This window comes from Toxotes jaculatrix, chromosome 5 (assembly GCF_017976425.1).
Source record: "Toxotes jaculatrix isolate fToxJac2 chromosome 5, fToxJac2.pri, whole genome shotgun sequence".
In the NCBI taxonomy this organism is placed as follows: Eukaryota; Metazoa; Chordata; class Actinopteri; family Toxotidae; genus Toxotes; species Toxotes jaculatrix.
In genome coordinates, this window is record NC_054398.1 from 14,171,946 (window position 1) to 14,198,957 (window position 27,012).

Below are 27,012 nucleotides of genomic sequence, written 5' to 3' on the forward strand. Positions count from 1 at the left end.
ACAGCTGAGCGTCAAAGTTACAGGTTTGAAACTTTTTTTTTTTCCAAATGTCTTTTTTCAGACTTTCAAAGTTTCTGAAAAGCAAGTAACACCTACCCAGCTATCTTAAATTCTCTGTGGGAAATTCTCTGCTTCTTTTTACTACAGTTTTAGGCAGAGACTAGACTTTGAATTTAGCGCGCACCCAAAGTCAGCGTTCAATGGCTGTTTCGCCCGAGAAGCAAACCCTTATGTGAAGTAGACAGCCTTCCTGTGTGTATGGGACGAGAGAGAGAGAGAGAGAGAGAGAGAGAGAGAGAGAGAGAGAGAGAGAGAGAGAGAGAGAGAGAGATTGTGCATGTATGAGTTCAGCCCAATTTGTTCTGCCGCTTTGTTGGGATAAGAGCAGTTCGCCATGGCAACCACGGGCACATGGCCACTCCAAAGCTGGGCTCCTGAGGAGAGGAGAGGTGGGGAGGCTGGAGATGTGGGGCTTACTGAGGGGAACAAGAGGAGAGGGGTTTTGCGGGGAATTGAGATGGGAATTGAGATGTGCCCAGTGACTGAAGTCTCCAGCTTCACACCACGCCACGAGCAACAGTCAGTCAGTCACAGCAGACAGGTCTAATATATATATATATATATATATATATTTTTTTTTTTACACGAGATCATTGTAACCTTTAAAATCAGCATGTGCTCCAAATTGTTCAGAACATTTCAGTGGTGAGAATGGTATGGCTCAGAGTTGGGGTGTGGTGGAAACACTGGGCCATGTGGAATGACAAGAATGTGAAAGGGAGACATGACAGACAGACAGAGAGCTGAGTCCACTGAGGGGTTTCTGTTATGAAGAGGTGACTCCCACACAGCAATAACCTCTCAGAGGTGAAACACAAACACATGTCAGCACCACAGATGCTGAATCAGGATGAGTTTGTGTGTGTAATGAGTGTTTGAGGAAGAGAAAATAGAAGCATGCGTGAAAAGGACACACTGCAGGTCATGAGGACAAAGCTACCGTTAAGTCTTTTATTCAACTACTTTACTTCAAACTAAAGAAACTACAAAGAGGACAAAGCTCACATTTTAGAAACTCACTTTTCTAAGGAAACAAAGCATTACATAACACTTTCTTTTGTACAAAGGCTAAATTCATTTCTAATAAATTGCTAAGACAAACCAAAATGCAAATACAGTGTTTAAACCCAACAGAGGATATTAAAAAAATGCAACAACTTCTGTGTCAACATGATATCAGCTGTTAATATACAGAAGGATAAGAGGCTAATGGCATCGTACCATCACTTGAAAGCACTAGAAAGCTGACTGAGTTGGCACAGCAGGTCATAAAGAAAATAAAGACTAATGTGCAGAAAAAAAAAAACTACTTGAAAACAATTTCCCACTTACATCAGTTATTTTCAATATCTTTCAGTTACAACTACGACTCATGGCCAGTGTTGTAAAGTGTGCTATAATGACAAACAAAATGAAACATGGCTGGTTTTCGTACTTGTGAAACAGTACTATAAAAACCTGTCCCACCCCCCAATCCCTTCATTCAGACATTCTCTTCATTTGTTATGCTCTCATTCTTTTTTTTTCTCCTGGACATTTTTTTTTAGTTCCATTGGCAGGAACAGTCCAGAGGTTCTTGGAAGTTGTACTCCACGAGTGTGGCGTTGCGAGAGCAGTAGAGTGTGACGGAGCGGGTTTGCAGGCCACTCTCACGGCAGCACTTACAGAACCTGGCATGACTGTTGATGTTAAAGTTGAATATGGTGGCAGAGGGACATTTCCCATCACAAGAATACACTGTAACCTGTAAGAGGAGGGAGAGAGGATGATGACGGGAAATTAGAATTCACAGTTACAGAAAGTAAAATATAATTGTAGTTTTTTTTCCCCCAGCTAATTCAGCCTCCTCATTTTATGTTTCCATTTCTCTCTTATCTCTCACCGGTGCATTGCTCCTGCAGTCATCTTTTCTAATGGTAGTCCGAATGGCCACACGCTTGCATGTCTTACCATCCTCTTTACCTAAACATATGTTCACACAGAAATAAGACACACACACAGAGTAATTCTCAGATGTCATTACCTCAGAGCAATAACCATTCACTAAACCACACCGTCCCTATTAACAGCAGAATACATGAAGATGCACGTACACACACACACACACACACTGGTAAACATATGCTCACACACAAACACACTCTTTGATCATTTTACCGCTGAGACCTGTCATTCACACACCCTGAAAGGCCTCCTGAGCAGGGCTCTTTGTTGCCCAGCAGTAGGATCTTGGTTTGATTGGCAGCTGGGTGACGGGGGGGGGGGGGGGGGGGACAGTTCTCACAGCAGAGATCTGGCTCGCCTATTGGCTACTGACCTAAACTTAACCTTATTTTTAAGCCAATCAAAGCTGCTCAAATAGATTCTGTGTGATGCTGGAGTGCATGAAAAGAGTTGATGATCTTCAGCTTCTTCTTAGTGGATCAGTGTGTTATGCTTGAGCTTATTTTGTCACACAAGTAATTTAATTTAATTTGATCAAGTCTTTTCTATTAAAGTTAACATCGCACATTGTCTAATGGATGGTTTCTCACTAGATATTTATGCAAGGTTAAATGTTGTCCATGACATACTGTGCTTTTGGGAGGTTAACAGAGAGAGGAAGAAGGTGAAAAGACAGACACACAAACACAAAAATAGACACGCACACATTCACTCAAAGCTTGAAAGTGCAAGTGAATGAGTCACTGAGTGTCAGGGAGCCAAAGAGTCATTGTAATTGCGAACAGTGCAAGGTGGTGGTACCTGTGTCACAGTTAGTACTACCAGTGGGGGTTACAGGATTAACTGTAAATGGTAAAACACCCACTCCAGAACCTGGGAGCATCATCAGGACCGCAGCCGTCCGGTTCAAAGAACGTCGGGAGAACACACACAAGGTTACGTTTGGTTCAGAAAACACAGTTAACGTTACACACAAACACACAGAGGACGGAATCAGTGCAGCTGGCAAGCACATGGATTTCACTTCTTCTTTTTTTTTTGGGTCACTCCGGGCAGCCAGCCAAGGAAGTCAGTCATTTGATGTACTACAAAGAGCAGCTCAGCAGGGCAAACTCTAACCCCTGCACCATCTCGCTTCCTCATTGGTCAAACGCTCACCATGGTGCACCCCGATTGGCCAGACTGCAAGGCCACTGCTAAAGCGGGCAAGCGAGAGAGGCTGCAATGCCGAATCCAGAGAGAGAGAGAATGTCACCACTGCATGTTTATTAAAAGGTTTCATCCACATGACTTAGAAATGTCTCATTACTCAATATAATTGGGAAAGTCGATATGACAAACAGTTCAGTGATCATCTTGAAAGCACAAGTTCAGGAAATTATGTATTGACTTAGTAATGACTATTTAATGTTGAGTGCAGTCACATTTTATCATTCTATTTAATTTCTTTATTATTATTCCTTCTATCTGAGCTGTGCTGGCTCCTGAATATGTCAGCAGAAAATTTAGGGGAACAAACTGGAAAAGCCGGGGATTGTGGGAAATGTAGTGATTGGCCAACAACAGGCTTTATCTCCACCCTCTACAACAGACCACACCCCCAACCACTCAGCCATTAAGCCCATCCACTGCCAGGCAACAAGGCGCTCACCCCTCTGATTAACAGCTCAAAGCAAAACCAGAAGCACCGAATGAATTCTGAGACTCACATGTCCTGCAGCAGCCGTCCACATAGCTCTGAACCACACCACCACTCTGCAAGAGGAGAATAAAATAAAAAGCCAGAAGTAATGGGAAACAACATTTTAATACATAAACATAGGAGTGCACAAATCAATTAGCCACAATTCATAATTTGCAGATAAAAGTCCAAAGTTGAAAAGTTGGTAAATAAAGAAATGTCTCCTTCGAACTTAAAAAAAATCAAATTTCATCAACTATTATGGTGCATGAAAAAGTTTCTTACTGAAACCGAATGTAAACAACAAGTAGAATGTTTAATCTCAAATTCAGATATACAGCACATTCAGAGGTCCTGACCTGAATACACTCTGTGTCATTAAACGGGGGACAAACCACCCCAGAAGCAAGGATCACTGCTCCCACTGCTGTTTCCATACAGTCGTAACGTGTACAGTTCTCCACCCAGGAGCTCCCTGCCTGCACATACAATCAGAATCATTTTGGCCAGAAAAATGGAGCATTGGGCACATGTGGTTGTGGATGTATTTGTTCTTACAGCAAAAAGCTCTGTCGTCCCATTTTCATTGGTGAAAGTACAGGAGACATTTTTACAGGAGCCGCAGCACACCTGAGGGTCTGAGGATGGCACATACACCTGGTGCTAAAAAGATGATGCAGGAAATACTGGGATTGAAGAACAAGTAGAACAATGGCTATGTGATTAATCAAAATGTGTTAAATGTGCTGGATGCATACTGGTCCACATTTTTGGGAGCAGTTGACAGAGGAGATTTCCATGGCGAAGAAGCCAGAGTCTGGATCTCTGTGATGCAGGCAGTGGACAGTGTAACACAGCTCCCCCTCAAAGTACTGAACCAGAGACTGGCCTGGTCCCAACACTGTTACCCCTTGGAAAAGACACACTTCTGCCTTCTCTACACACGCACACACACACAAATACAAAAAGAGTGAATATCTATACTGTAAGTGACAAATAGAAGTGTTTTCATGGTGAAGATAAAGCCTGCAAACTGAAGCAGGGGATAAAACAATGTTTACAGCAAATCTATTGTCACACTAGTGACAGGTGCGAGTCTGTGTGCTTTCATGCGTGGATTATACGTACGGCATGTATGCTGAGGACAGTCACAGCTGGTGTTGCTGTCTGGAACCTCAACCAGCACCTCCCCCTGAGAGAAAACAGAGAGTGCTGACTTAACTGAATTTGCTCACTTTTTCTTCCTTCTAGCACAGACCTGTTTAGATAGTGACTTGTGATGCAGCATTTTGCTGACTTACCACCTGACAGATGGGGAGAGAGCTGTCCTCACACTGGCACTCTGGGAGTGACAGAGAAAAAGTTAAAGAGAAAAATAGGGTGAAGTTTATGCAAGTATGTGACAGGCATAACAATTTCTGAGATTATTCCAGTCATCAACTCAACACAGCCGTGAATTCACACCAGTAGCAAACAGGATGTGTGTATGTGTGTACCGCAGTGGTGCTGTGGACAGCAATGCCCAGGGACAGTGGTTTGAACTAAAGAGAGACCAGGTGCACAGCTCACAGATGATTCAGGGCACAGGTTGACATCACACACTGCAACACATGGGAGAAACTATAAAACCTGACTCTGACTACAGAGAGAAAAATACATACACACACACACACACTTACCACAGTGGTACTGTGGACAGCAGCTGTTGGTGGTGTTTAGATCCACAGCCAGAATTTCTCCATATGAGCAAGTTGGAATGGGCTCAATACAGGACTCACACACTGCTCAGACAGAATACACAAACAGCAAACTCACAGTTTTGTTGCTGTAATAGACAGAAATGTCAAAGATGGAGCCATAGCAAATGGCCACCCTCATACCAAAGACTTGCAGTTTTAGACTGAGTTGTGAACTGCAATTAAAACTTACCACACAGGTAAGAGTAGCAGCAAGATTTTTGCCCCCTGACCTCCACTAGGAACTGATCTTCCCTGCAGTCGGGGGCAGAGACTGGAGGGCACGCCATGGGGTCACACTCTGAAGAAGAACATTTACAACAAAGTGTTTAGTGAGAGTAAAAGTTTAGCCCAAATATTACATGTAACAGAAAGTTTAGGGGGAAAAAAATCGGAGGAATGGAAGTTTGTTTGTACCACATCGGTACTCGGGGCAGCAGGACAGAGCGCTGTAACCAATCACTAGCCTGTTCCCGTTATCACAAGGTGGAGCTTCACTGTCACAGATGGTCATGTTGCACTCTGACAGATAGTGAAGGACAAGGGAAATGAAAGATCAGTTAATTAAATTAGAAGGGATACTGACTGGCTCCAGAACTGATGAACCATCATCAGCCATATAATATAGCTATAGAGTGAGACTTCAAGAGTGAATGAATAAAAAAAGATTAAACCATCGTTACTGAATCTCAGTCTCTAGATGATCATATTAAGACTAAATGATTTGCCTGATTGAGCTTTTAAACTCACCACAGATCTTCTTGGGGCAGCAGGCTCCTTCTTCCAGTACATCCAGTACATACTCCCCCTCCCTCTCACACAGTGGTGGAGGGACAGCGCTACAGTCTGGTTCAACAGCCACCACAGAGCCATTCTCCATACATTTGTACAGACAGCAGCTGCGAGTAGAGCCATTCCACACTTCGCCTGGGGCCCGGGGGTTACCCTCATTATCTGTGCACACTAGATACCAGAGCTGAGTAAATACACCGATGTTACAGCTCTATGTGAGTCTAGGAGTAATATAAAGCACAGTCCGAAACTAATTCAGGCTCTCTGACAGTGCAGTTTTCATCACAAAGGCATGTAATTACTCTTTCACTCACCACAGCGATCCTCAGTTACACAGTAAGGGGAGTCAGCACGGTGCAGGATGGTACCACTGCGGCACACACACTCCTCTCTGATGAAGGAGCAGGTGGTTTCCTCATAGTACTCTCTGTTCAGACAGGTGCGGCTGGTGCAGGTGCTCACACACGGCTTATATTCCTTACCGGGGGGACATCGTAGAGCTACAGGATGACAGGCACTTAGAAATGCATGAGCAAATGAGAAACACAAATCAGTATGTGCGCATATACGTGTGTCATTTCTTCGCCCGTGTCTCCTTACGGCAGAAGTTGTGTCGTCTCCAGCTGATGCAGACTTGATGTGTGTAGCAGACTGCCACATACGCTGCCAGAAAGTCACACTGATGATCTTTGTAGTGCAGGTCCCCTGCCCACATGATATCGCAGAACTGATCCGGAGGCACCTACAAACACACAACCATGCCAAAGTCATGTCGGGCTTCAATTTATGATTATTTTCTTTGTTGATTAAACTGTTCATTTTTTTAGATTTGTCATAAAAAAGTCCATGGTGATGACGTCAAATAGGTTGTCTTATCCAACACTTCAAAACCCAAAGATATTGAAGTCCCAATCATATAAAATACAGACAACCCCAAATCCTAACATCTGAGAAGCTGGAAACAAGGAATGTTTGGCATGTTTGCATGATAAATTACTAAAATGACAAAGTAACTAAACACATGTTGTATAATAAAGCTTGTAAAACAATGTGTGAATACTGTAGCTACCTTGCTGTGGCATGGCGTGAAGGCTCTCTGGCGGAGCATGGAGAGACAGGTGGAACAATCCCCGGTGGTGCAGTTGTCTCCGACTCTGCGTGTGTGTTCGGTTTCATCGGTGGTGTGCACTCTCCACGCCTGCAGGAACAGCATCATGTCTCCCACCTCTCTCACCACTGTACCATTGGGCAGCTTCAGGTCATCTTCTGGGTTCCCATCACAAGAACCTAGCATAATGGGCAGACCGGCGTTTGGTGTAGGTGCTTATGTGTGTTATGCTGCTGTTCTGTCAGTGAGCAATATAACTGCTGAGTGAGATAATGCGTGTGTGAACCTGCCTAATGAAACCAAATGGCTCTCAACATCTCAAATTGTCATATCCCATAATGACACAAGTCACAGTGATGCTGCTGTTTAGACATTGGGGCCTTTAGGTGCTGATAGCTGGCACTTAGATAAATGAGGCTGCTGCTGATGCAGTCAAAGCTGGTGTGTTATGTGTGTGAGTGTGTGCCTACAGACTCACCGCACAGGCCTCGAGTGGGCACAGATGCATTATAAGGAGTATTGTACTGCAGCACCATGATGCCAGTGCTGTGATACCACTGTATGCTGATCCCACCAGGTGTATGAATCAAGTACATGCTGCCTGTGTCTTCCACATAAAGGGAGTGACGGGAGAATGGGAGCCTGACAGGTCTGTAGTTTACGGTCACCTGGAGACAGATGGACGCACAGGTGCGCAGGAATCACATTATTTGCAAGAGATAAGTTAGATTTTTGGCAGTAAATTCGGTAAAGAGGGTCACCTTGCGATCCAGTCGGTTGATAATGATTCTGTAGGAGGAGGTAGTGATGTTCAGCTTCTTAAAACAAAGACCAGATGTTCCACCTGTTGGACTCTGTAGCAGAGTGAATTTAATAGAGAATTTAATGATACAAGATAGAATTAACTGAATGAGTAACTTTTAATCCAGATACAAATACAACTGTAGGGAATGAGAGAAAAGAGAAGAGACTCACAGTGCGTCTGATGGAGTTCACACTCTGCAAAGAAAACAAAACATTTCACTAAAAATTTTGTTTTTCTGGCATCTTATGATAAAGTTCGCATTTTATTCTTTGCATGTTACCTGGCTGGTTGGGCATTTTTCCACGGTGCCAATAATAGTCTCTCTGGGCAGATTAACCAGGATGTAGGAGCCGTTGTCATACAAAGCAACGTTGTTGCCATCAAAGGTGATCACACGCAGGTCTGACATCACAGTGCAGCGACCTGGCAAAAGCCAACTGTATCAGTAAAATCAAACACAGCAGACAACGCATTCTAATCACTAGGTATTCCTGTTACTGGACTAATAGGAAAGTCTTATTTTTTAACATAAACAACCAAACCTACAAGGGCACTGCCACTGTGGACAGCAGGGGTCTGTGTTAATAAGGATGGGCAGGCCCAGCAGACTGCACTGAGGCTGGCTGGTGCTGTAGCGACAGTGGAGAGAGGAGTTGTGAAGCAGCAGCTCTCCATTGAAACAGATCAGCTCGGCACACTCATCGATACGGAAGGAGTATGGGGGCTGTGGAGACAGTTGCACACCGTTTGTTTTACAAAGGATGTCTTCGTGTCACGGCACTCCTTCCTAGCCATCTGCAGACAACAACTAAATCCACCATGTATTAGTGCCCACCTGTACATTCAGATGCCTTTCATCATAGATTAACATGCATAATGGTAGTATGTATAATGATAATTAAAACATTTTACAATGCCATGTTAATACGAAGTAGCACATTAAGTATTTTATAATTTGCACTACATTTCTATAAATAGCATAGCTCTTTTTCACAGAGGACAAATATATAAGTAATCACTTACATAGTAAACCTAGCATATATGTCGCAATTTGTTCCATGCACACAAACACACAAACACCTGGAAGGTTTATCTAGCAGGTGTTTGTGTAGCTGTGCATTGACCTTTAATTATAACAGAAATGCTTACTGTGCAGGGAGTAGTGGGGAAGAGGAACGGAGACGTGGTCGATGCTTCTTCTGTTACAGGAGAGGTGCCAGGACTTGTGACTATATCTGTGGTTACCGGCTCAGTAGTGGGCTCAATGGTTGTAGGAGGTGGTGCTGTAGTTGTTACAATGGTTGACGTGTCCATTAAGGTGGTGGTCTCTATTGTGATGGTTGTATCTGCTGGTGTAGGCTGAGGTGTGGTTGTGGTTTCAGTGGTAGTTTCAAGGACAGAAGTGGTGGAGGTGGGGGCAGTTGTTACGGGTGAGGTTACAGCAGGTGGGGTGGAAGTTACGGGGGGTGTCGGTGTTGGTGTGGTAAAGGTGGTGGAAACAAGGGTGGTAGGGGGTGGAGGAGAAGAAGTCATAGTGATTGTGGTGGCCTCAGTGGGTACAGTGGAGGGCGCTGTTGTGGTGATCGTCGTAGTGACCTCTGTGGTTGGGGTGGGAGTCATTTCAGTCGTGCTGAGAGTCGTTGTCTCTGGCGGAGTTGAAGGAGCGACAGTTGTAGAAACAGTAGTGGTGGGAGGTGCAGGAGGAGATGTGGATGGAGACGGGGTGAGCGGAGTGGTGACACGCTCAGTGGTTGATGTTGTACTGGGAGTGGTAGTGGTGGTGGTGGTTGTGGTTGTTGTGGGCCTGACAGTAGTGGAGGAGGTAGTTGTTGCTCTGGTGGTGGTAGTGGTAGTGGTAGTTGTCGGCCGTGTGGTAGTAGTAGTAGTAGTCGTAGTGGTTGTAGTTGTTGTTGGTGTAGTAGTTCTGTTGGACCGTGTCACATATGCAAAGGGAGTCGGAGTCGGGGGAAGGGACACACCTAGAGGAGATAGCGTCACAAGAAAATTTTGACTTCATAATATTCATAAAAAAATGCCAAGATTAAATCTGTGCATTGTGTTAGAAAATTACTTACATTATATTAAATTTATATAATTACATTTTTAAGACAATAGACTCATCCATTGTACTCACAGTCCTCTGTGTAGACACATCTCCGAGTGACTTCATCAAGGACCATGTTCCTAGGACAACGTGGGAAGCAGCCCTCCACACTGCAACATGCAGAACCTATTTCAGCACTTGAGCAGAGCATAGATTATGGTGGCTGTATAATTAAAACTTCTAATGGGGGAAGTCTCTTACGGAGGTAGGAACTGGCAGCGTGTGGCATCTGGGTCACTGCACGTGTGGACACAGGGGCTCGCACAGGCCTGGTAGCGCCACTCACACATCATACGATAAGGTATCACCAAACTGCTCTCTGCCAGAGAACAGGAAAAATACTCAGTTAGTTCATGTTTGTGTGTATGTGTGTGTGCATATGTGTATGTGTGTTAATGCACTTCTGACCCTCCAGTGTGAAGCTGCTGCTCATTTTGAAGCCCTCTGAGGTGTCATATCTCTGGGCACGTGCAGAAGTGCGTGTCAGCATCAGAAAAGTTCCAGGCTGGCTTACAAGCTCGAACGAGGTGTGACCTGGCAGAAAAAGCCCCTGGTGCTGGATAAAGGTTGCCCTGCGACTAAACTCCACCCCTCGACTCCAGCGCTCCAACTGAAGACGGCTGCGCCCAGATACTACAAGGAAATAGTTTGGTCTCTCTGCAGATTCCAGTGACACCGCAGCGACACCTGAAAAAATACAAAAACAAGGGTTAATTTATCCAAAACCAAAGAGCAGTAGTGTGCAATGTGTGTGAAAGCTGATGCTCACGTGAGGTTCTGTCCTTCTGCAGGCCTGCTGTGATCATGAAGTTGAACAGTACGCCTGGGGCAGGCAACTGCCCTGGTCTCTCTGTTACCAGAGGAAACACTGAGCTGCTGGAGCGATTCACTCCAAACATAGTGTCATTATAGACAGCACTCACCAAGGAAAATGGGCCATCGCCTAGCTCTGTGCGGAAGTGTGAGAGCGAGAGAGGAAATGAGTGTGGTGACAAGCTAGCAGGGAGTGTTTGACGTTTGGAAACGAAAATCAACAAAATAGCTCTCTGAAAATTGCCAACCCGCACTTAGACATACCTTGATTATAGTATTCACAATCATAGGCTGAAAGAGAGCAAGGCAGTTGAGACGTTATGCAGCTTTCAGTGACATGAATGTAAACAACGCTAAACAACTTATAATGAAAAATGGCAGAATTTTGGCTTATGTAAAGAGGGACTGGTGAAAGTGGGTCAAAGAGGTAAGCAGGGGTCACATCCCTGACCAGCACAGAGTACGCCAGTGTACTATGAGTATGCAGGTATGTGCCTGTGTGTGTGTGTGTGTGTGTGTGTGTGTGTGTGTGTGTGTGTGTACTCACGACAGACAGAGGGGGATCGCCAGTGTATTGTGACCCCCTGCTGACAGCATTTGTGCGCATATGCAGCAATGGACGTACAGAGACACTCACAGTCTCCCCCACGGTTACAATTGCAAGTGTCTGTAAGGCAGTTCCTGTAGAACCAGGCCACATCCACCTGGAGGGTACACACAGCATGTACATGTGGTCACATGTACACGGAAATACGCACAAACACAAACACACACACACACACACACACACACACACACACACACACACACACACACACACACGCACGCACGCACACACACACACACATAAAATCATACAGGGAACCAGGCCAAATCTCTCTGGGGGAAACTGGGGGAGGTCTTGTTTAGGGGGTGAGTAGTTCTTAATAATTCAGACAGAGAAGGAGTGATGAGATATCAGGATAAAGGAATGTGGGTCAACCTCTGGTGCAGAGGGGATCAGATGAGCTCTATGACAGACAGACAAAAAAACACATCAGCAATGAGTTGGTCTGTCCAAAGGCAAGATTAAGTGGACTTGTTTGTGAAGATTCTCAGTCATCCAGGTCATGGTTATCCAAGAAAAGCTGAATCAAGGGCAACTGGACTTGAGGCCTCTTCAGCTCTGACTGACTAGTGGGGGCGTCCGAGGTAACCCAGGTAACCTCTCTGACTCTGGCTACTGTAATGTACATGAACAGCACACTTCACCTGAGCAAAATTTTAAGCACAAATATTGATTAGGCAGTGTGCTGCATTCTGAATCAGCAGGCTTGCTAAAGTCATGTTACTAAAAGGGCACTGCAGATATTTTATTATTTTCATAATGACTTTGAACAATTCTAAAAAAAAATCTGTGTTAATAAAATCTTTGAAATGTGGGCAATTTCAGACAAGGTTACATGAATCCAATCAACAGAACTTAACGAGCAGTAGTGAACGTAAGTGTATGACTTGTTTGGGTTTGAGGACAAATGTTGGCTTCCAAAGTTGTCCATCTGCATATTGCAGATTGTACAACAAACAAGAAAAGCCTGAATGTGTCTTTGCAGAGCAAGGACACTTACGTTCTGAATTTGAATGAAGGTGTTTTTCATCAGAAAGGTGAACTCTAGAAGCAGAAATATACAGCGATGGAAAGACTTCCTCCTCTCCAATTAGGATGTAGCTAGGATGTACAGTAAAATCACAAAAATGGGGATGTTTGGATAACTTCTGTGGTGTTTTTAAATTTACTGTCCCTCACTTCTGTTTAGAGAGGTAGAGTGAATGCTAGATTCGCTGTATTAAAGTAAGAAAAGCAAAGCTTCTTGCTGCTCTTCAGGAAATAAACCCTTGTAAGTGTCCTCCAAACCATGACCTTTCAGATTAAAGCTTTGAAGCCATCTGGATTTACTTATTTGTGTGAAATCATCTTTTCTATATTGACCCAAGCAAAGAAAAACTCTGCCAAGAAAAAAGCAAAATCAGTGAAGTTGCCTCTTACTTAGAATGATAAGTGAAGTACACGGGAATGTTTTTCCGCACTGCACTATAGACAAATGTATTGTACCAATATTTTAACACACACACGTACTGTATATATAAGTGATAAAAGGGAAATGATAAAAGGAATGCAGAAATAATATATCAGAGGAACCCACTAGTAAAAGAGGTTCAAAAGCACTATCCCAGAGTGAACATATCTGGGCTACTTCGTAAATATTTAATGCCAGGAAAGCCACAGGATTCACTTACTCTATGTTACTATATTAACAAGGTGTAAGTAAAGAATGTTTTCTTGTTCAGTGTGTCTGTTTCTCATTGAGAGAGGATTAAAGCTTAAAATGGTACAGTGACAGCACTTATACAAGAGGGTAAATACTACAAAGCAACAAAAATCAACAAAAAATACATTAACAATAAACACATCATAAGGAAATGTTAAACAGAATATATAAGGATTACTTCTTCCGTGTCCATTTTGTTCCTCTCTATTGAAAGTGTCAGTTATTTGCAGCTGGGTGCTATCTGTGTTATCTTTGGCTTCGGTTTTTATAGTGGTAAATGCCCCAAAAATAGTTTCTGTGCATATACACATGGCTCCATCTGCTGGCTACATTGGGAAATACTACACCATAGTAAAACATTGAGGTGTGTGTCTGTTGATGTTTGCAGCCTTGCATCTGTGGTGGTATTCCGTACTTTGAGGAACAGTGGACTGAGATCTGAGCTTAAGAGTTGTTCCCATAACCCTTCACCAACCTCTATTCCCCTGTTGCAAGCAAGATAACCTTTCTACAGCTGCATTCACTCTGTACGGACATTTGTGTGTGTGTGTGTGTGTGCATCACGTCAATGGCACTCACCACGTTATGACAGGGTGCAAAGACGTCGCTGTAGAGGAGAGCACACTCCCTCTTGGCGTATGGCTGTCTCCCTAAGTCCCCTTCACACGGTCGCTCAACTACATAGTCACTTTCACACTAAACCAGACACACACAGAAGGTGATCGAGTGTCTGATTACTCGTAAATATCACAGTGGACTCGAGGGAGACTTGGACACATAAATTACAGGAGCAGGAGAGAGCCGGAGAGGAGTGAAAGACTGAGTGAGCGGGGGATAGACAAAGACAAAAAGAGGAAGGAGGTGAAGGGATAATCAGTGAAGGAGAGGAACTAAGTTGACTCATACCTGTCCCAGGGCCCAGCTATCTCCAAAGGTCTGTGCATTATTGACTTCCATGTGGCTAGAGGTGGTCATATCGTTCACTGTCACGCTGTCAAAATTTCCACATAGCCCACTGAGAAGGCCCTGGGGGCAAAAAAACAGCAAAGTCATGTTTTTGGATTCCTTTCATAGCAGTCTGTCAGAGGACAATGTGAAATGGTCATAATAAAAATGTACTACTCCAAGTCCAGACCTTCCACTGAGGCCCAGCTCTGATGTGTACAGTTGTCTTGCGGTCCCAGAGAATGGTCAGGTCCTGACTGGAGAAGTGGACCACAGTGTAGTAGCCTGCTTTCCACAACTCAAATTCTGACCCTCGACCCACAACAGTGGATGGACTCTAATGCAGGAGAAATTATTGTTAGCAGGTATTAGCAGGTATAGCTGGATTTTTATTGATATATTTAACTAATATATTTTGAAGAGAAAAATAAACACAGGTACATAGATTTGATTGATACACAGAAAGTGTGACTGTGTGTGTTCAATCCGTACAGGGTTGCCAGAGTTGTCCGTGAAGTAGATTTTGGTAAGTCCCACGTGAATGACCAGTATTTTCATGCACACAATGCCGCTCTCATAGCAGTCTTTGTTTTGTGCAACAATGGACACCTCGGTTTCTCCTGCACTCTGATCAGAGAGGAAGACAAAGTATTACTCTCGTGAGGAAAGGAAGTCTTGTCAGCTCCTCTCATCTCTGTCCTACAAAGACAACACTTTTCATTTGTTTGATCAAAATTTCCCCATCACAACAGCCACTGTACACAAAAATGCAGCGCCACATGGCAGATTCAACCTTGAAATTTGATTCTACCTGTTCAGGAAACACTGTGATTCTGGATATGTGAGTGGTGACAAGAAGAGGAAGCAACTCTAGGCTATTAACACACAGCTCTGAATTGCTTGCCCATTCATTTCAGGCCTCCACCGTGGTCAGGAGTCTGTTGGGTTTGAATTAGAAAGTCTGTTCTGCTAATTCTAATTCTATATCCCTGGGAGCGCAGGAGCCCTGGGGTTTGAAGCGAACACTGGTTTCTTTGTGTTGCTGCAGCTTTGCACGTCTGCTAGCATTACTGTGGTACAAACCCACCAGCACACATGCACGCACACGCACACGCGCGCACACACACACACACACACACACCTTAATCTGCTCTAATTAAAAACCACTCTCTCTTTCAAGATTAGAAACAGGCTTGGATTTTCTTTCCCAGATCCAAATCATTCCTGGCCGGGATATGTGGAGGATGCTCCTCCTTTGCCCTTTAACTCATCCCATCTCTCACTTACACTCCTCTGACACAGTGTAGTACAAGTGCGCCGGCACCACCTGATTAGCACTTAATTACCTGAATCCATGTATTTGTCACTTGAAATGAGTTACTCTATTTTAAATCTTTATTTGCACCAGAAGGATGCACACACACAGACTCTACTCACTTTAAGCAGGTAGACCTGACAGTCAGAGTGGTAGTCATACTCAAGGCCATCGAAGGTGTGGTAGTGTCTGTCACTGTAGACAGTACACACAGCTGGACATGGTGAGTAGCTGCAGTTAAAATAGCCACGGTGACACACACTGAGGAGATGGACAGGTGGACATACATGAGAAGAGTAAAGAGCAAACAGAGGTAGGACAACAGCTCTATTTCATGTCACACATGCAAACTCATCACACTATGAATTCTACAGTTTTATGTTTGGAGATTCAGTTTGTTAGAAAATAGTTCCTATCCTATATGGAAACCTGAACATACTACATGCAGTAAATGTAATATATAACTATCATTGCTCAACCTGGGAAAAGGCAAATGGGGAGCACAGAAAATATGTATACCATTTGTAACACAGGGTTTCCACAGTTTCTCCCGGCAGGTATTCAAGGCCCAGCCAGGCACAGGGACAGTTCTCTGGATAGTAACACTCCCCATGATGCAGCACCAGCCTTCATGGACAAAACACAACTCATATAGCAGGTACAGAATATGCAAACACTCGACTTAAAACCCACACTGCAGTAAGAACATTTCCCAGTTCTCTAAGTAAAACCTATACAGTATAGTATATAGCCTCAAGTGTACATTTTGAATACATTTGGGAATTATAGGTATGGGAAGTAAATAAGATAACCTACCACTTAGTATGGTAAAACAGATGCAGGCAAGGGCTATCAGTAAAGAAATGATCATTCTAATGAAGCACTGATCTGATGCATTTTCTTTTTTTTTTCGCAGAATCTGAAATGAAGTGAACAGAAAGAAAGGAAGGCAGCTGGTGTTCATTTTACCCAGGAGGGCAGACACAGCCAGGGATACATGGTGTGTTGGGAGGGCAAGTGAGGTTCAACATCAGGTTACGGCAGGTCGGTGCACAGGCCACGCCTCCTCTCGGCTCGGTGCAGCTGTGGTACACTTTCCCTTCTGGACACTCCCCGACCTCTACACTATCAGGCTCTACAATGTGCGAGCGCACACGCACACGCACACGCACACACACACACACACACACACACACACACACACTCAAGAAAATCAATGTCCCAGACGCCTTAAACATCAACTGCAACAGCCAGTCATGGGAAACAAGCTACAACTACAGACATAAGACTCTTGATTTCAGCAAGAGGGACACAGCCTGAAACAACACTTTGTTGTTGGAACGAAGGAGAGCAGGAACTGAAGGGAGGGGGGAGTGTGGAGAGGTTACCTTTTTCCTCTGGCACACACTCCATCTTCCCATTTCTGCACAAGCTGATGGAGGAGACAGGAAGGGAGAGAAAAAGGACTGAGTGTTTGGGAAAAAGAGTAATGTTATCAAACACAAGGTTAGTTTAAGTGCTGTACGTCTCATTTAACAATCGCTCAAGCTTTTATTGCTTTCTCAAATGTATCAGACAGTTTGTGTGACGATGTAACACCGTGTGCAGGTGGGAGAGCAGCCAAAGTGAGTTTTCACTTTTCAGTGCAATCAAGGCCAGGTGTGACTCACCAGGGGCCGGAGGCACTGAAGGTCACCTCTCCTGGTTGTGACACACCACCTACAGAGTAACAGTGACACTGAGACCTGAGGAGAAACCAATGACATTATTTTAATTACATTAACTAATGATCATGCTGTTCGTGTGTACATAGTTTCTGCCAAATGGCAATTGATGATCATCGTTAAGATGATAAATGAGGTAATAAAGTCTTACAGTTGCACACAGCGCTGGCGCACATCGTCATAGTAACTGCCGTCCGGGCAGCCACACCCCTCGGCACAGTCGTCAGGGTTACATGTCTCAGTGCTCGAGAGAGCACGACAGGACCGCCCACAAGAAGACACACAAGAGTGGTACAGCATACCACCAAGACACACCACTCCTGTACACACACACACACACACACATACATACATACAAAGTAATACACATTTTTATATAACCCAAAGGCAATTCAATTTCCAAAATACTGTGTTCATGTGACTTGATGTGTACTGTGTGTGCTACATCAAGAACACAAGACAAATTTCCACTGGATGGAATTTGTGACTATTGTGAGTAATGTATTTAAATGTAAACAAAATGGTATGGATTAAAGCAACCCAGAAACTACACACTTACCACATTCAGAGACTTGTGATCTGAAATTTATGTCGACTCCGTGTTTAGAGCAGAGGTAAGCGTAATGAGCCAGAGCTGTGCACAGACAGCTGCTCCCACAACGACAGGCCTGGTAACGACACTGCTGCTGGTAGACGTTTGGACTGATGTAGCCATGACACGTGGCAAACACACTCCCCAAAAGCACCTCACAATGGGATGCATAGAATACTAGAACATACAAAGACGCACAAAAAGAAAAATTCTTGCGTATTTGCAGTTATAGTGTGGACAAACTGTGAGGACCTGCAGCCATAACCTGGACAACTCACAGCCAAAATAAAATAAAACAAGACCATAATTACCATTGTGCTGGTTCATTTCACAAGGATCTATAATGGGCAGGTTAACTGGAGCTACACAAGCAGATGACACCTTCCAAGCATTGGCATGAAGCTGGGGAGTGCCCTCTATCATACCTGCTGGAGACCTACACACACACACAAACACACACACACAGTCGGATAAAGTGACATTTTCAACACTGATGTATAACTAGGGAGTACTTGCTCACAGGAAGTCATCTCGTAGATTTCCATTGAAGGTTCCACAAAGTCCCAGCGTCTGTCCATGCCATTGGCTGTCCAGATGCAGATAGACCCGGCCCCCTCGACCATCATAATGCAACTTCAGACCAATGCCTACCTTTAGCTGAGTAAACACAGAGGTCAGCTTCCGGACCTCTACTGTATCTATGTACCCAGAAAAAAATAATAAAGTCCATGATCAAAGGTGAAATGATGGCAAATTATAATTAATAATATAATTATTACAATAAATATACGTATGGTATATCATTCAAAGCCTTTGTGATTCCTACCATCAACATAAGGCAGGACAGGTGCTGGGTTGACACCGATTATCACCTCCCCCTCTCTGGTCAAAGTGATCTGGTGACTCACATCTTCGTGCAACACCACTGTCACTGACTGAATACACACCTGCTGCTGTAGATACACACATACAGGAGGGCTGGTTACATTTTTTGCAGAAAGAACACAGCTGGGTTTGTGCATGTGTGTAAGCCACTGCACACAATACCTCTGCACAGGTAGTATACTGCACTGTGACAGTGAATCTGCTGCCACTGCGGCTCTTTGCCAGGACATACTGACACGCCCCCGGCTGGAGAAACATCCTGCCATCAAATGTCGTCACAAACACATCCCCCACCACCGAACACTCCGCTAAGAAGAGACAAAGAGCAGTTATTTCATGTGAATTTACTGCTTCATCTTTAGTTTCTAAATAGTCTTAAAGGGTAAGTTTACCTGTGCAGTTGTTCTCAGTGCAGTTCCACACTCCTCCCATACACACACTGAGAAAAAAAAAAGCAGCGCTATAGGTTAGCAGCACACTGCCCATGATACATGCTCAGTAGCGAATACACATCCACACTCACCAAACACTGCAGCCCTGCTGAAGCACATGTCCTTGTACATATGATGTTCCATGGTAAACACATGGACACTGAGAGGCAGCGATACATGTTCCATTCTGTAGGATAAGACCTACGGGAAAGAGCATTGGCAAACAAGAGTAAGTTTAAGGTCAATTAACAGTGAGCAGTGAAGTGAAATGAGAAACGTTTTGGTTTAAATACCATCAGGACAGTAGCAGCCATCCAGACAATGCAGGTTGGTTCCCAGACACTCCTTCTCAAATGTACAGGTGGGTGGACAGCAACTAATACAGTCTCTATAGACAAAACTCTCCTCACAGCCATCATCTATATACAATCACAAACCATTGAGTTTCACACAAAGGCAGATTACAGAACATAGAATAAATATTTACATGATATAAATGTATGAAATAATTTACTTAGTTTTCACTAGGAAGAGCAGATGTATTGCTGGACTAAATTAGCCAAGACATTCAAGTCAGATTTCCATGATAGTAAATGTTTTTGTAAGAATAAATCCTATGTTTTAAAAGTATACAAAATACAGTAGGACACAACATTCCTAATTTCACTGATCTGCCATTTTACAAGCGTCAAGAGTGGTTGTAAGTGGTAACTTACAACAAGAAGGGAAGCTGTCCCTCCACTCTCTCACTGGATACCCAACATGTGAGCAGGCTCGGGTGTATTCGACCAAGGCTCGACAAAACGTTTCCTCATCATCAGATCTGAAAAAACACAAAGAGGTCTATTTCTGTAAGTGGGCTTACATTTACAACACGGAGAACAAGGTGAGGACAAAGTTAAAAGTGACAATAATCAATGCAAGCCTTTTGACTTACACGCAGAGGTCAGACACACAGCTGGCCACAAAGGGATTTGGGTCAATGTTTTCATGGCATGACAGAAACGGGAAGAAGAGAAGCGCACTGCATTTCTCTATGGCATCCTGCACACATCCATAGTAAATAAAGTTTGGTAAGAATATAAAACACACGTTACAATAAAGAGAAAAGTACAGAAAAACACTGCTGCAGTCTTTTAGCATGCAAGAACTTCTCTGGTTGGGCTTAATTTAGCTTATTACATTCAGTACTCTGCAGTATGTGAATTGCACTGTCAATGTTCAGCTGGAGTGTATGCAAATAGTAATACTGAGTAGAATGAGTGCTTTTGTGGTTCTTACATCCATGTCTGACTCAGAATGACAGGGCCCATTGAAGTCAAGTTCTACAGAAGGACAGGCTCTCTCATGAGGCAAATCCACTGCCCAGCTGTTCGCAAACACTGCAGGTTCATCAGTACGAATGCCTAAAACACACAATCAACACTCATACAGTATGTATGTACGCACAAATGCCCAGACAAAAACCACCAGAAGCATCATCAAACACACTTACATCCAACGTAACATAGATGTCTGATAAAAATAAAAAAGTAAATAGAGAGCAAATATGACGAAAACTATGTACCGGTGAATGCACATTGAGAACTAATCCATTTCCACTTGTTTACTCTCTGAGCTCATCTGCAATCTACTGGACAGCTCACTGCTCAAACAAGCAGGGGACAGCAGTTCATATTTCTGCTCATCTGAGGAGGGATTCTTGCTCCTTCCAGCCATTCAAACCCAAAGTATCAGCTCTCCCCCTGTACTTCCACTGTAGTCTCTCCAGGTCCCACCGCTACTATAATTGGCCCGAATCAGTGTTGAGTGTATAATAATAATAATTGAGGTGAGTGGGTGCTGAGAGAAGGGATAAGAGGAAGAGGGGCCGGTCATGCCGGTCTTACCACGAGCAGTGGTGAGGTCATCGCCAGCAAGGTGATTGAAGTTCCCACAAAGGCCACAGGGGGCACCCTGGTGCTCCTCACTCATCTTCAGGTAAACACCAGAGCCTCCGTCCCAGGCCAAAGAGAAGCCAAACACACTCTTCACCAGCAGGTAATCGGCCAGTCGCTCAATAAACACACCACCTACAGTCTGAGGCAGACTTAGCCTGACATTTCACAGAGACAGACACATTAAGAGAGATCAGGAAAACGACCTCTTTGAAAATCTTGATAATGATGCTCTGCTGGGACTTTGGGTTGGCAATTAAAAGAGTTGTTACTTCCCTTTCTGTTCTCACAACTTTGTAGCAAGATATTTTTATTGAAGAATCTCAAAATCTATGTCTTTCTTTCTGCATCTTTGAAGAAGAAACACACACACACACCTGCGGCCTCCCTGGTGGACCTGATATCCAGAGATGTGGATCTCCTCCTCATTTGGGAAGAACAGACTGAGAGCTCTTGGGCATGAATACACACTCCCATCACACACTCTGCTGTTGTGGATCTGAGAAGACAAGAAAGGCAATGGAAGAGAATCAAAGAAAGGGTTGATGGGTCGATTAGCCTCAATATGTCACCTTAGCTAGAGATCTAAAAAAAACATACACCTGTTTGGTAATGAGGCTGCCAACAACAGCCACAAATAGCTGTTGTGGTAAACCCTCTGAATGGCAGCAGCAACTTAATTGTTTGATTAACAAACATTTTATTATTCAAGTAACACTAGTGAACTATGTTACATGATTCTGTGTATTGTTTTAGTTTAACTGACACCATAGCGTTTCTGTAAGAGAGCATGCACTCTGAGCCAAAATACTGTGTATGCAGACAGTTTAAATACTAGTTAAATATTTCAGTGGGTAATTTCAATCTGTATACTCTTACCCACACCGTGTACTGTGGCGTAGCTGAGTGGCAGTCCTGGGCCAGAATGTAGGAGCAGGTTCCAGGGAAGTAGAAGTATATTCCATCAAATGTTTCATAGTGGTGTTGACCCCACGATCTGCAGATCCCGTCTCTATCCTGGCCCTGGTTAGGTACTGAGAGGAAAATGGGCAATTGACTCAGACAAGATTCTTGAAATGGTGAAGTGGATCAATTTTACATGGTGTCACAAATGACTTTCAGCAGAAATGGACACTTTCCTGAACTCAGAGGGCAAGTCATAACTTGTATCTCGTTTATATCTCATTTATGTCTTTCATCATCTTTTATTTCACTGGTCTTATCAGTGGAAAATGAATATCTGAATTTTCTAAAAAGCCCATTGTAACAGGAAATCCCCATAGCTGCCTCTGCCAAGATGCTGCCAGCCTCCACCCCCTCAGAACTTGGGGGGGTGGAGGCTGGTGACAGTGAGTCACATCTTTTAATCTCATCAGTGGCTTGTCATGCCGATGGTAATCCTAAATTATACATTTTGTAAATGATGCTTTTTTGATTTTTTGAGAAACCTTGCTGTTATGGCTCATTTCATGCTATCTTTCTATCTTTGTTTACTTGAATTTGATAAAAAAATCTGTGTTCTTTACCTTCTTCTACATAGTCAATATCCGGATTTCATTTCAAGCCTAAGTTTAGTTGCAGGTCCCTCAGGAACTATACTGTTTCCAATATGTGTGTCAACACTAAATTAGTTTGTTGAAATGAAAATGTCTTTACAATAACAGCGACCTCAGATCTCTTGATAGACTGTATAAGGAGTCTGTTCAGAATATAGAAACCAGAAACTCCATCACTCAGCCCTTACCCTATTGCCTTAGGTCAAATGATTTTACATCTGCTCCTGTAAGGAGTTAAGCGTGTGTGTGTTGTGTGTGTGTGTGTGTGTGTGTGTGTGTGTGTGTGTGTGTGTGTGTGTGTGTGTGTGTGTGTGTGTGTGTGTGAGTGGGGGTGTGGGGGTGTGTGGGGCTGGGTTGGTCGGTGGGGTGGAGGGCTGGGGTTGAATCGGAGGGTGGTGGACTTGTATTAACGAAGAAAGAGAGATCTTGGGAAATATGATGATTAATGCTCGAGTATGTGCAGGTAATTAACGTTTGCTGAATGACTGGAGAGTATGATGCGCACACACACACAAACAATCTCATACACACTCTCATTCTTACATAAGCGAGTGTGTAACTGTATACTGTTATTAAAAAGTTGTATTCATGCTAATCAGCTAGTCTGTTGCATACCAGGAATGGTACATGTCAGTCAACCATGGGCTTGCTGTGTGGATGAGATTCTGATGAATCTGAGCTGACACCAAAGGAAGACATGTAGATGTGTGTGTCGGTGTGTGTGTATGTATTACTCACTGATCTGGCAGCGGTCTCCCAGTGCCTGGAACTGAGCACAGTCACACACACCGCCCTCCTGACACCAGCCACCATTGAGGCAGCCACAATATTCTGGGAAAGACATGAACAAACTCAAGTTCACTTACCCCAGCTTATCTTGGTAATGATAGGTTTAAGCTTATATGAATGCACTTAGGATGACTTCATACGTAGTGTTTTTTACCTGAAGAAGAATCTCTGGCTGTGTAGTTGTGTAAAAGGCTGCGTGACAGGGTACCCTCCGACAGCAGTGGGCTGTATGTCTTGGAAAACAGTACACAATTAACACTAAGAGCTGTTCCTTAAATAATTCTCAAGGTTTAATAGCATCACTGATACAGTGCTGTACGGTTGATGTACCTGCTGCCGTAAGCTAAAAGTTGCATCAGGTTGAACGGGAGAAAGTGTATGTGTTAGTGAGTGTGTCTCGTTCTTTACAAAGACAGCTTTGTGCCGGTTAGGGTGTTGTGCGCATGTGGGTGCCCTGACCTCCTCTGGTTCTCTTAGGTGTAGTGTACCAACCTCCTCCCCGAGGAGATCCCGTTTCCTCCGAAGTGCATTAGCCCTTCTGCACACACACAAACATGCACATTAGTGGGAAGAAACAGTCAGAGGGGAGACTTAAGTGCACTTTACACCACTTGAATTCAGACTCCAAACTAGTCTTTACTGAACCCTCTCACACACACACAAGTGCGCACACACAAAGGCACGCACACTTGTATGCCATCTCTCTCACACACTCTAGTGACACAAACATAAAGTGCAAATGTATTCATCACTGACAACCTATAAAATTGTGTGAAAATTACATGCGATGAAAAAAAAACCCATAGCATTTATTTATTTATTTTACACAATATTTCTTAAATTTTGGCCACACTATAAATGACAGAGAATTATTCATCCCATTTCTTCCTTTGATTTACCTCTGTAGTCTTCCTTCTGCCACTGAAAGTCGGCTCTGAGCTCCTAAATGCAAAGTTAGTACAAGTAACATTAAATCGTTAACCAGTGAAAACCGGTATCAGTTATCCATCTATTGTAAAATCATCTTTATAGCAGTGGGTAGATCTGTACGTGTCTGAGAAACATTTTCGTTCACAGAAACATTCACATTTGTGTCATTTGTAATGACTTAGCAGTTTGATGTCATGTTAGGACATAATATGAAGCAGCAGTAAACAGTTTTATACAATATGTTTTCTAATGTTTATAAAATCAGATGATCTCTGACACAGATAAGCAGAAGCATAGTTTAGTCCTATAATATTCTAAAAGAACTTAATGCCTCAAGAGTATTGTGAATTTATAATATAAAGAATCTGTTCTACCAATAGTACACTTGTTAATATCCCTCTGTTTATAAATATAATTAACATCCATATCTTTGTAGAAAATTTTATTACACAACTACTGTAACATTTTGGAGTACTAACATTGCCAGACTCACCCTCAAGAAACAGCAAGTGGGAGACTGAAAACGACATAAGAAGAAATCGTTTCACTGTCCACTTTAAGTTCATCTCAGAGTCCGAAAGGAAGTCCCGCCGAAATGTTAAGGGTGCATCTCAATGGTCTCGGGAGGAAAGGATTTAGGTATGTTTGGTCGCACCGGGACGATACCTGGTCGTATCTGTAAAAACCTACCTGGCGGCGACAGCCCCCGCCTGAGCAGATGACGAGTAGCCTACACCTGTGTGGGCAGGTAAGCCTGAGCTGCTCTCTGTCACTCCAACATCCTCAGCTGTGTGTGTGTAAGCCCCCAGGTCTGTCGCTCCATCACGGAGGTTTTCACCTGTAATGTCAAATTTCTGGCTGACCACATGACCTGGGTGGGACACTTTTGACGTATAAAAAAGCAGGGTTAAATGGCGAGGCCACTGATCCAAACAGAGGGCAGAGGAATAACTCCAGCTTTTAAAAGTAACTAAAAGGTAAGGCACATTGTAACGATAACAACGGGACACCTATCACAGATAAAGCTAACCTATAATTTATGAGCCACTATACGAAAAAAAACAAAACAAAAAAACAAGAAACGGCAACTGGACGCATTAACTTCCTATCACGCCACATAAACTTTACAGGACAAGCTACAACATACAGTAAAATAACGCTAATAAGCTGGTATGAAAACTGTTGAAGCTAGTTAGTCCAAAGTTAATGTAAAGTAACCTAACGTTAATGGTAAAAAAAAAAAAAAAACTAACAAAAACAAAAACTGTGTGGTAAATGTCTACATTAGCTAAAGTTCGGTTATTCGGAGGCCTAATGTGGTTCAGAGTTCATTTTATCAATGACATGAGCGAAACCTTAGCTATCCAACTAAGCTAGCTACTAACTGTAAAAAGCAAATATAGATAAATATTACTCCAGGTTAAAAAAACATTACCTTTCAAATATTTAGCATCAGTCTTTTAACCTCTTTCTGAAGAGTGGCTTATTGAAATGGCACATGTCTAAGGTAGGTTAACATTTAATAAGGCTAAAGAAGTCTGGTTTTCAAGCCATCCTGTTGAGTTAACGTTGCCTGCTTGGTATCATGAAATGATGTGAACTAACTTAATGTTTTTGCTCAATAACAATTGCCAATTCATTTGTATTTCTGGCATGTTTCTTTGGGTGAAATAAAACCCATTTTTTGAAAAGTAAACCTATTAGTAATACCTACTAGCACAGGTTTGACCGCTTGGTCCCTAACACTTCCCATATATGGTTTACAAACATTGCCTAATTTAACAATGTTTTAAACAATAAAAAAAAATAAAAAATAAAGTATCACATTAGTAACATAAATAACTGAAAACTAAAATGAGGACAGAAGGGAAAAAATCTGTTATATTCTTGTTGTGATTCTGGTCTGCTCTACCATTTTGGATGTGATGCTGCAGGGAAACCTGTCCATAAATTGTGATGCCAAAACACTTATCTTAGTATTTCCCTCATGCTAGGCTGCTCTCCAGCACCATAATTGGTGTAAGAGTTTAGCTTTTATGAGGATCATTTCTATTGGAAGATGTGCCAGTGGGATGAAATGGAAATTTTAAGTACAAAACTTTGATTAAAAAAAACTACAGACCAAAAAAACAAGCACATTGCAGTAGTGAATATTACAAAAGCCCCAACATAATAGCAGTCATATGGAGTTCTTATTTCATTAAACATTTGATTGTCTCCCTCTGCAGGTCTATATTAGAAGTAGAGTGAATGTTTTAGAACAGCTCAGAACAGATGAAGAGAAACATACAAAGGTTTTAAAAAATCTCATCTGGTTTAATAGCATTGTAACTAGTTACACATCTTTTTTTTTTAATCTCTTTATAGCTGTTCAGGTTGAAGCAGTAGGGAATTACTGGAGGCTTTAAGTGCATAACAGTGACTTGGAAAGTGTCATGGGTAAAACAGGGTATTATTGGATAGATTTACTCAGTTAAGTAGCTTAAAGGTTTTTAAGGGGAATTGGGGCAGAGGGAGAAACATAAATTGGAAGTAGCTGAGGTAAATGCTGACAGG

The 27,012-nt window shown here is 43.0% G+C and overlaps 1 protein-coding gene across 1 annotated transcript; it reads right to left on the bottom strand.

The window, feature by feature from the left end:
• Positions 1-1,603: 1,603 nt before the first annotated feature.
• otogl (otogelin-like) lies at positions 1,604-25,022 on the bottom strand. Its single transcript, XM_041038547.1, has 58 exons — positions 24,950-25,022; positions 24,426-24,468; positions 24,019-24,064; positions 23,681-23,759; positions 23,476-23,568; positions 22,061-22,215; positions 21,559-21,680; positions 21,134-21,339; positions 20,526-20,650; positions 20,182-20,288; positions 19,961-20,067; positions 19,538-19,663; positions 19,337-19,445; positions 19,206-19,252; positions 18,976-19,121; positions 18,755-18,881; positions 18,449-18,626; positions 18,240-18,364; positions 17,896-18,105; positions 17,488-17,656; positions 17,283-17,357; positions 17,001-17,044; positions 16,582-16,747; positions 16,132-16,239; positions 15,735-15,873; positions 14,790-14,924; positions 14,488-14,634; positions 14,259-14,378; positions 13,932-14,048; positions 11,591-11,747; positions 11,308-11,334; positions 11,000-11,179; positions 10,639-10,917; positions 10,432-10,549; positions 10,261-10,340; positions 9,276-10,105; positions 8,673-8,850; positions 8,407-8,549; positions 8,297-8,320; positions 8,083-8,175; positions 7,800-7,989; positions 7,283-7,500; positions 6,814-6,955; positions 6,528-6,713; positions 6,172-6,384; positions 5,839-5,943; positions 5,615-5,722; positions 5,365-5,466; positions 5,182-5,286; positions 4,987-5,027; positions 4,814-4,877; positions 4,444-4,622; positions 4,244-4,348; positions 4,045-4,164; positions 3,714-3,759; positions 2,806-2,877; positions 1,943-2,022; positions 1,604-1,804 (listed from the first exon to the last, which is right to left on the bottom strand). Exons 1-58 carry the CDS (start codon positions 25,020-25,022, stop codon positions 1,604-1,606), a joined length of 7,830 nt encoding a protein of 2,609 aa, XP_040894481.1.
• Between the last annotated feature and the right edge of the window lie 1,990 nt (positions 25,023-27,012).

Coding starts and splice junctions, on each gene's coding strand:
- otogl (XM_041038547.1), bottom strand. CDS start 25,022: ATGAACTTAAAGTGGACAGTGAAACGATTTCTTCTTATGTCGTTTTCA. Junction 10,550..10,638: donor CAGCAGCTTCACACTGGAGG/GTCAGAAGTGCA, acceptor GTTCTCTGGCAG/AGAGCAGTTTGGTGATACCT. Junction 8,321..8,406: donor AAAAATGCCCAACCAGCCAG/GTAACATGCAAA, acceptor TTTTCTTTGCAG/AGTGTGAACTCCATCAGACG.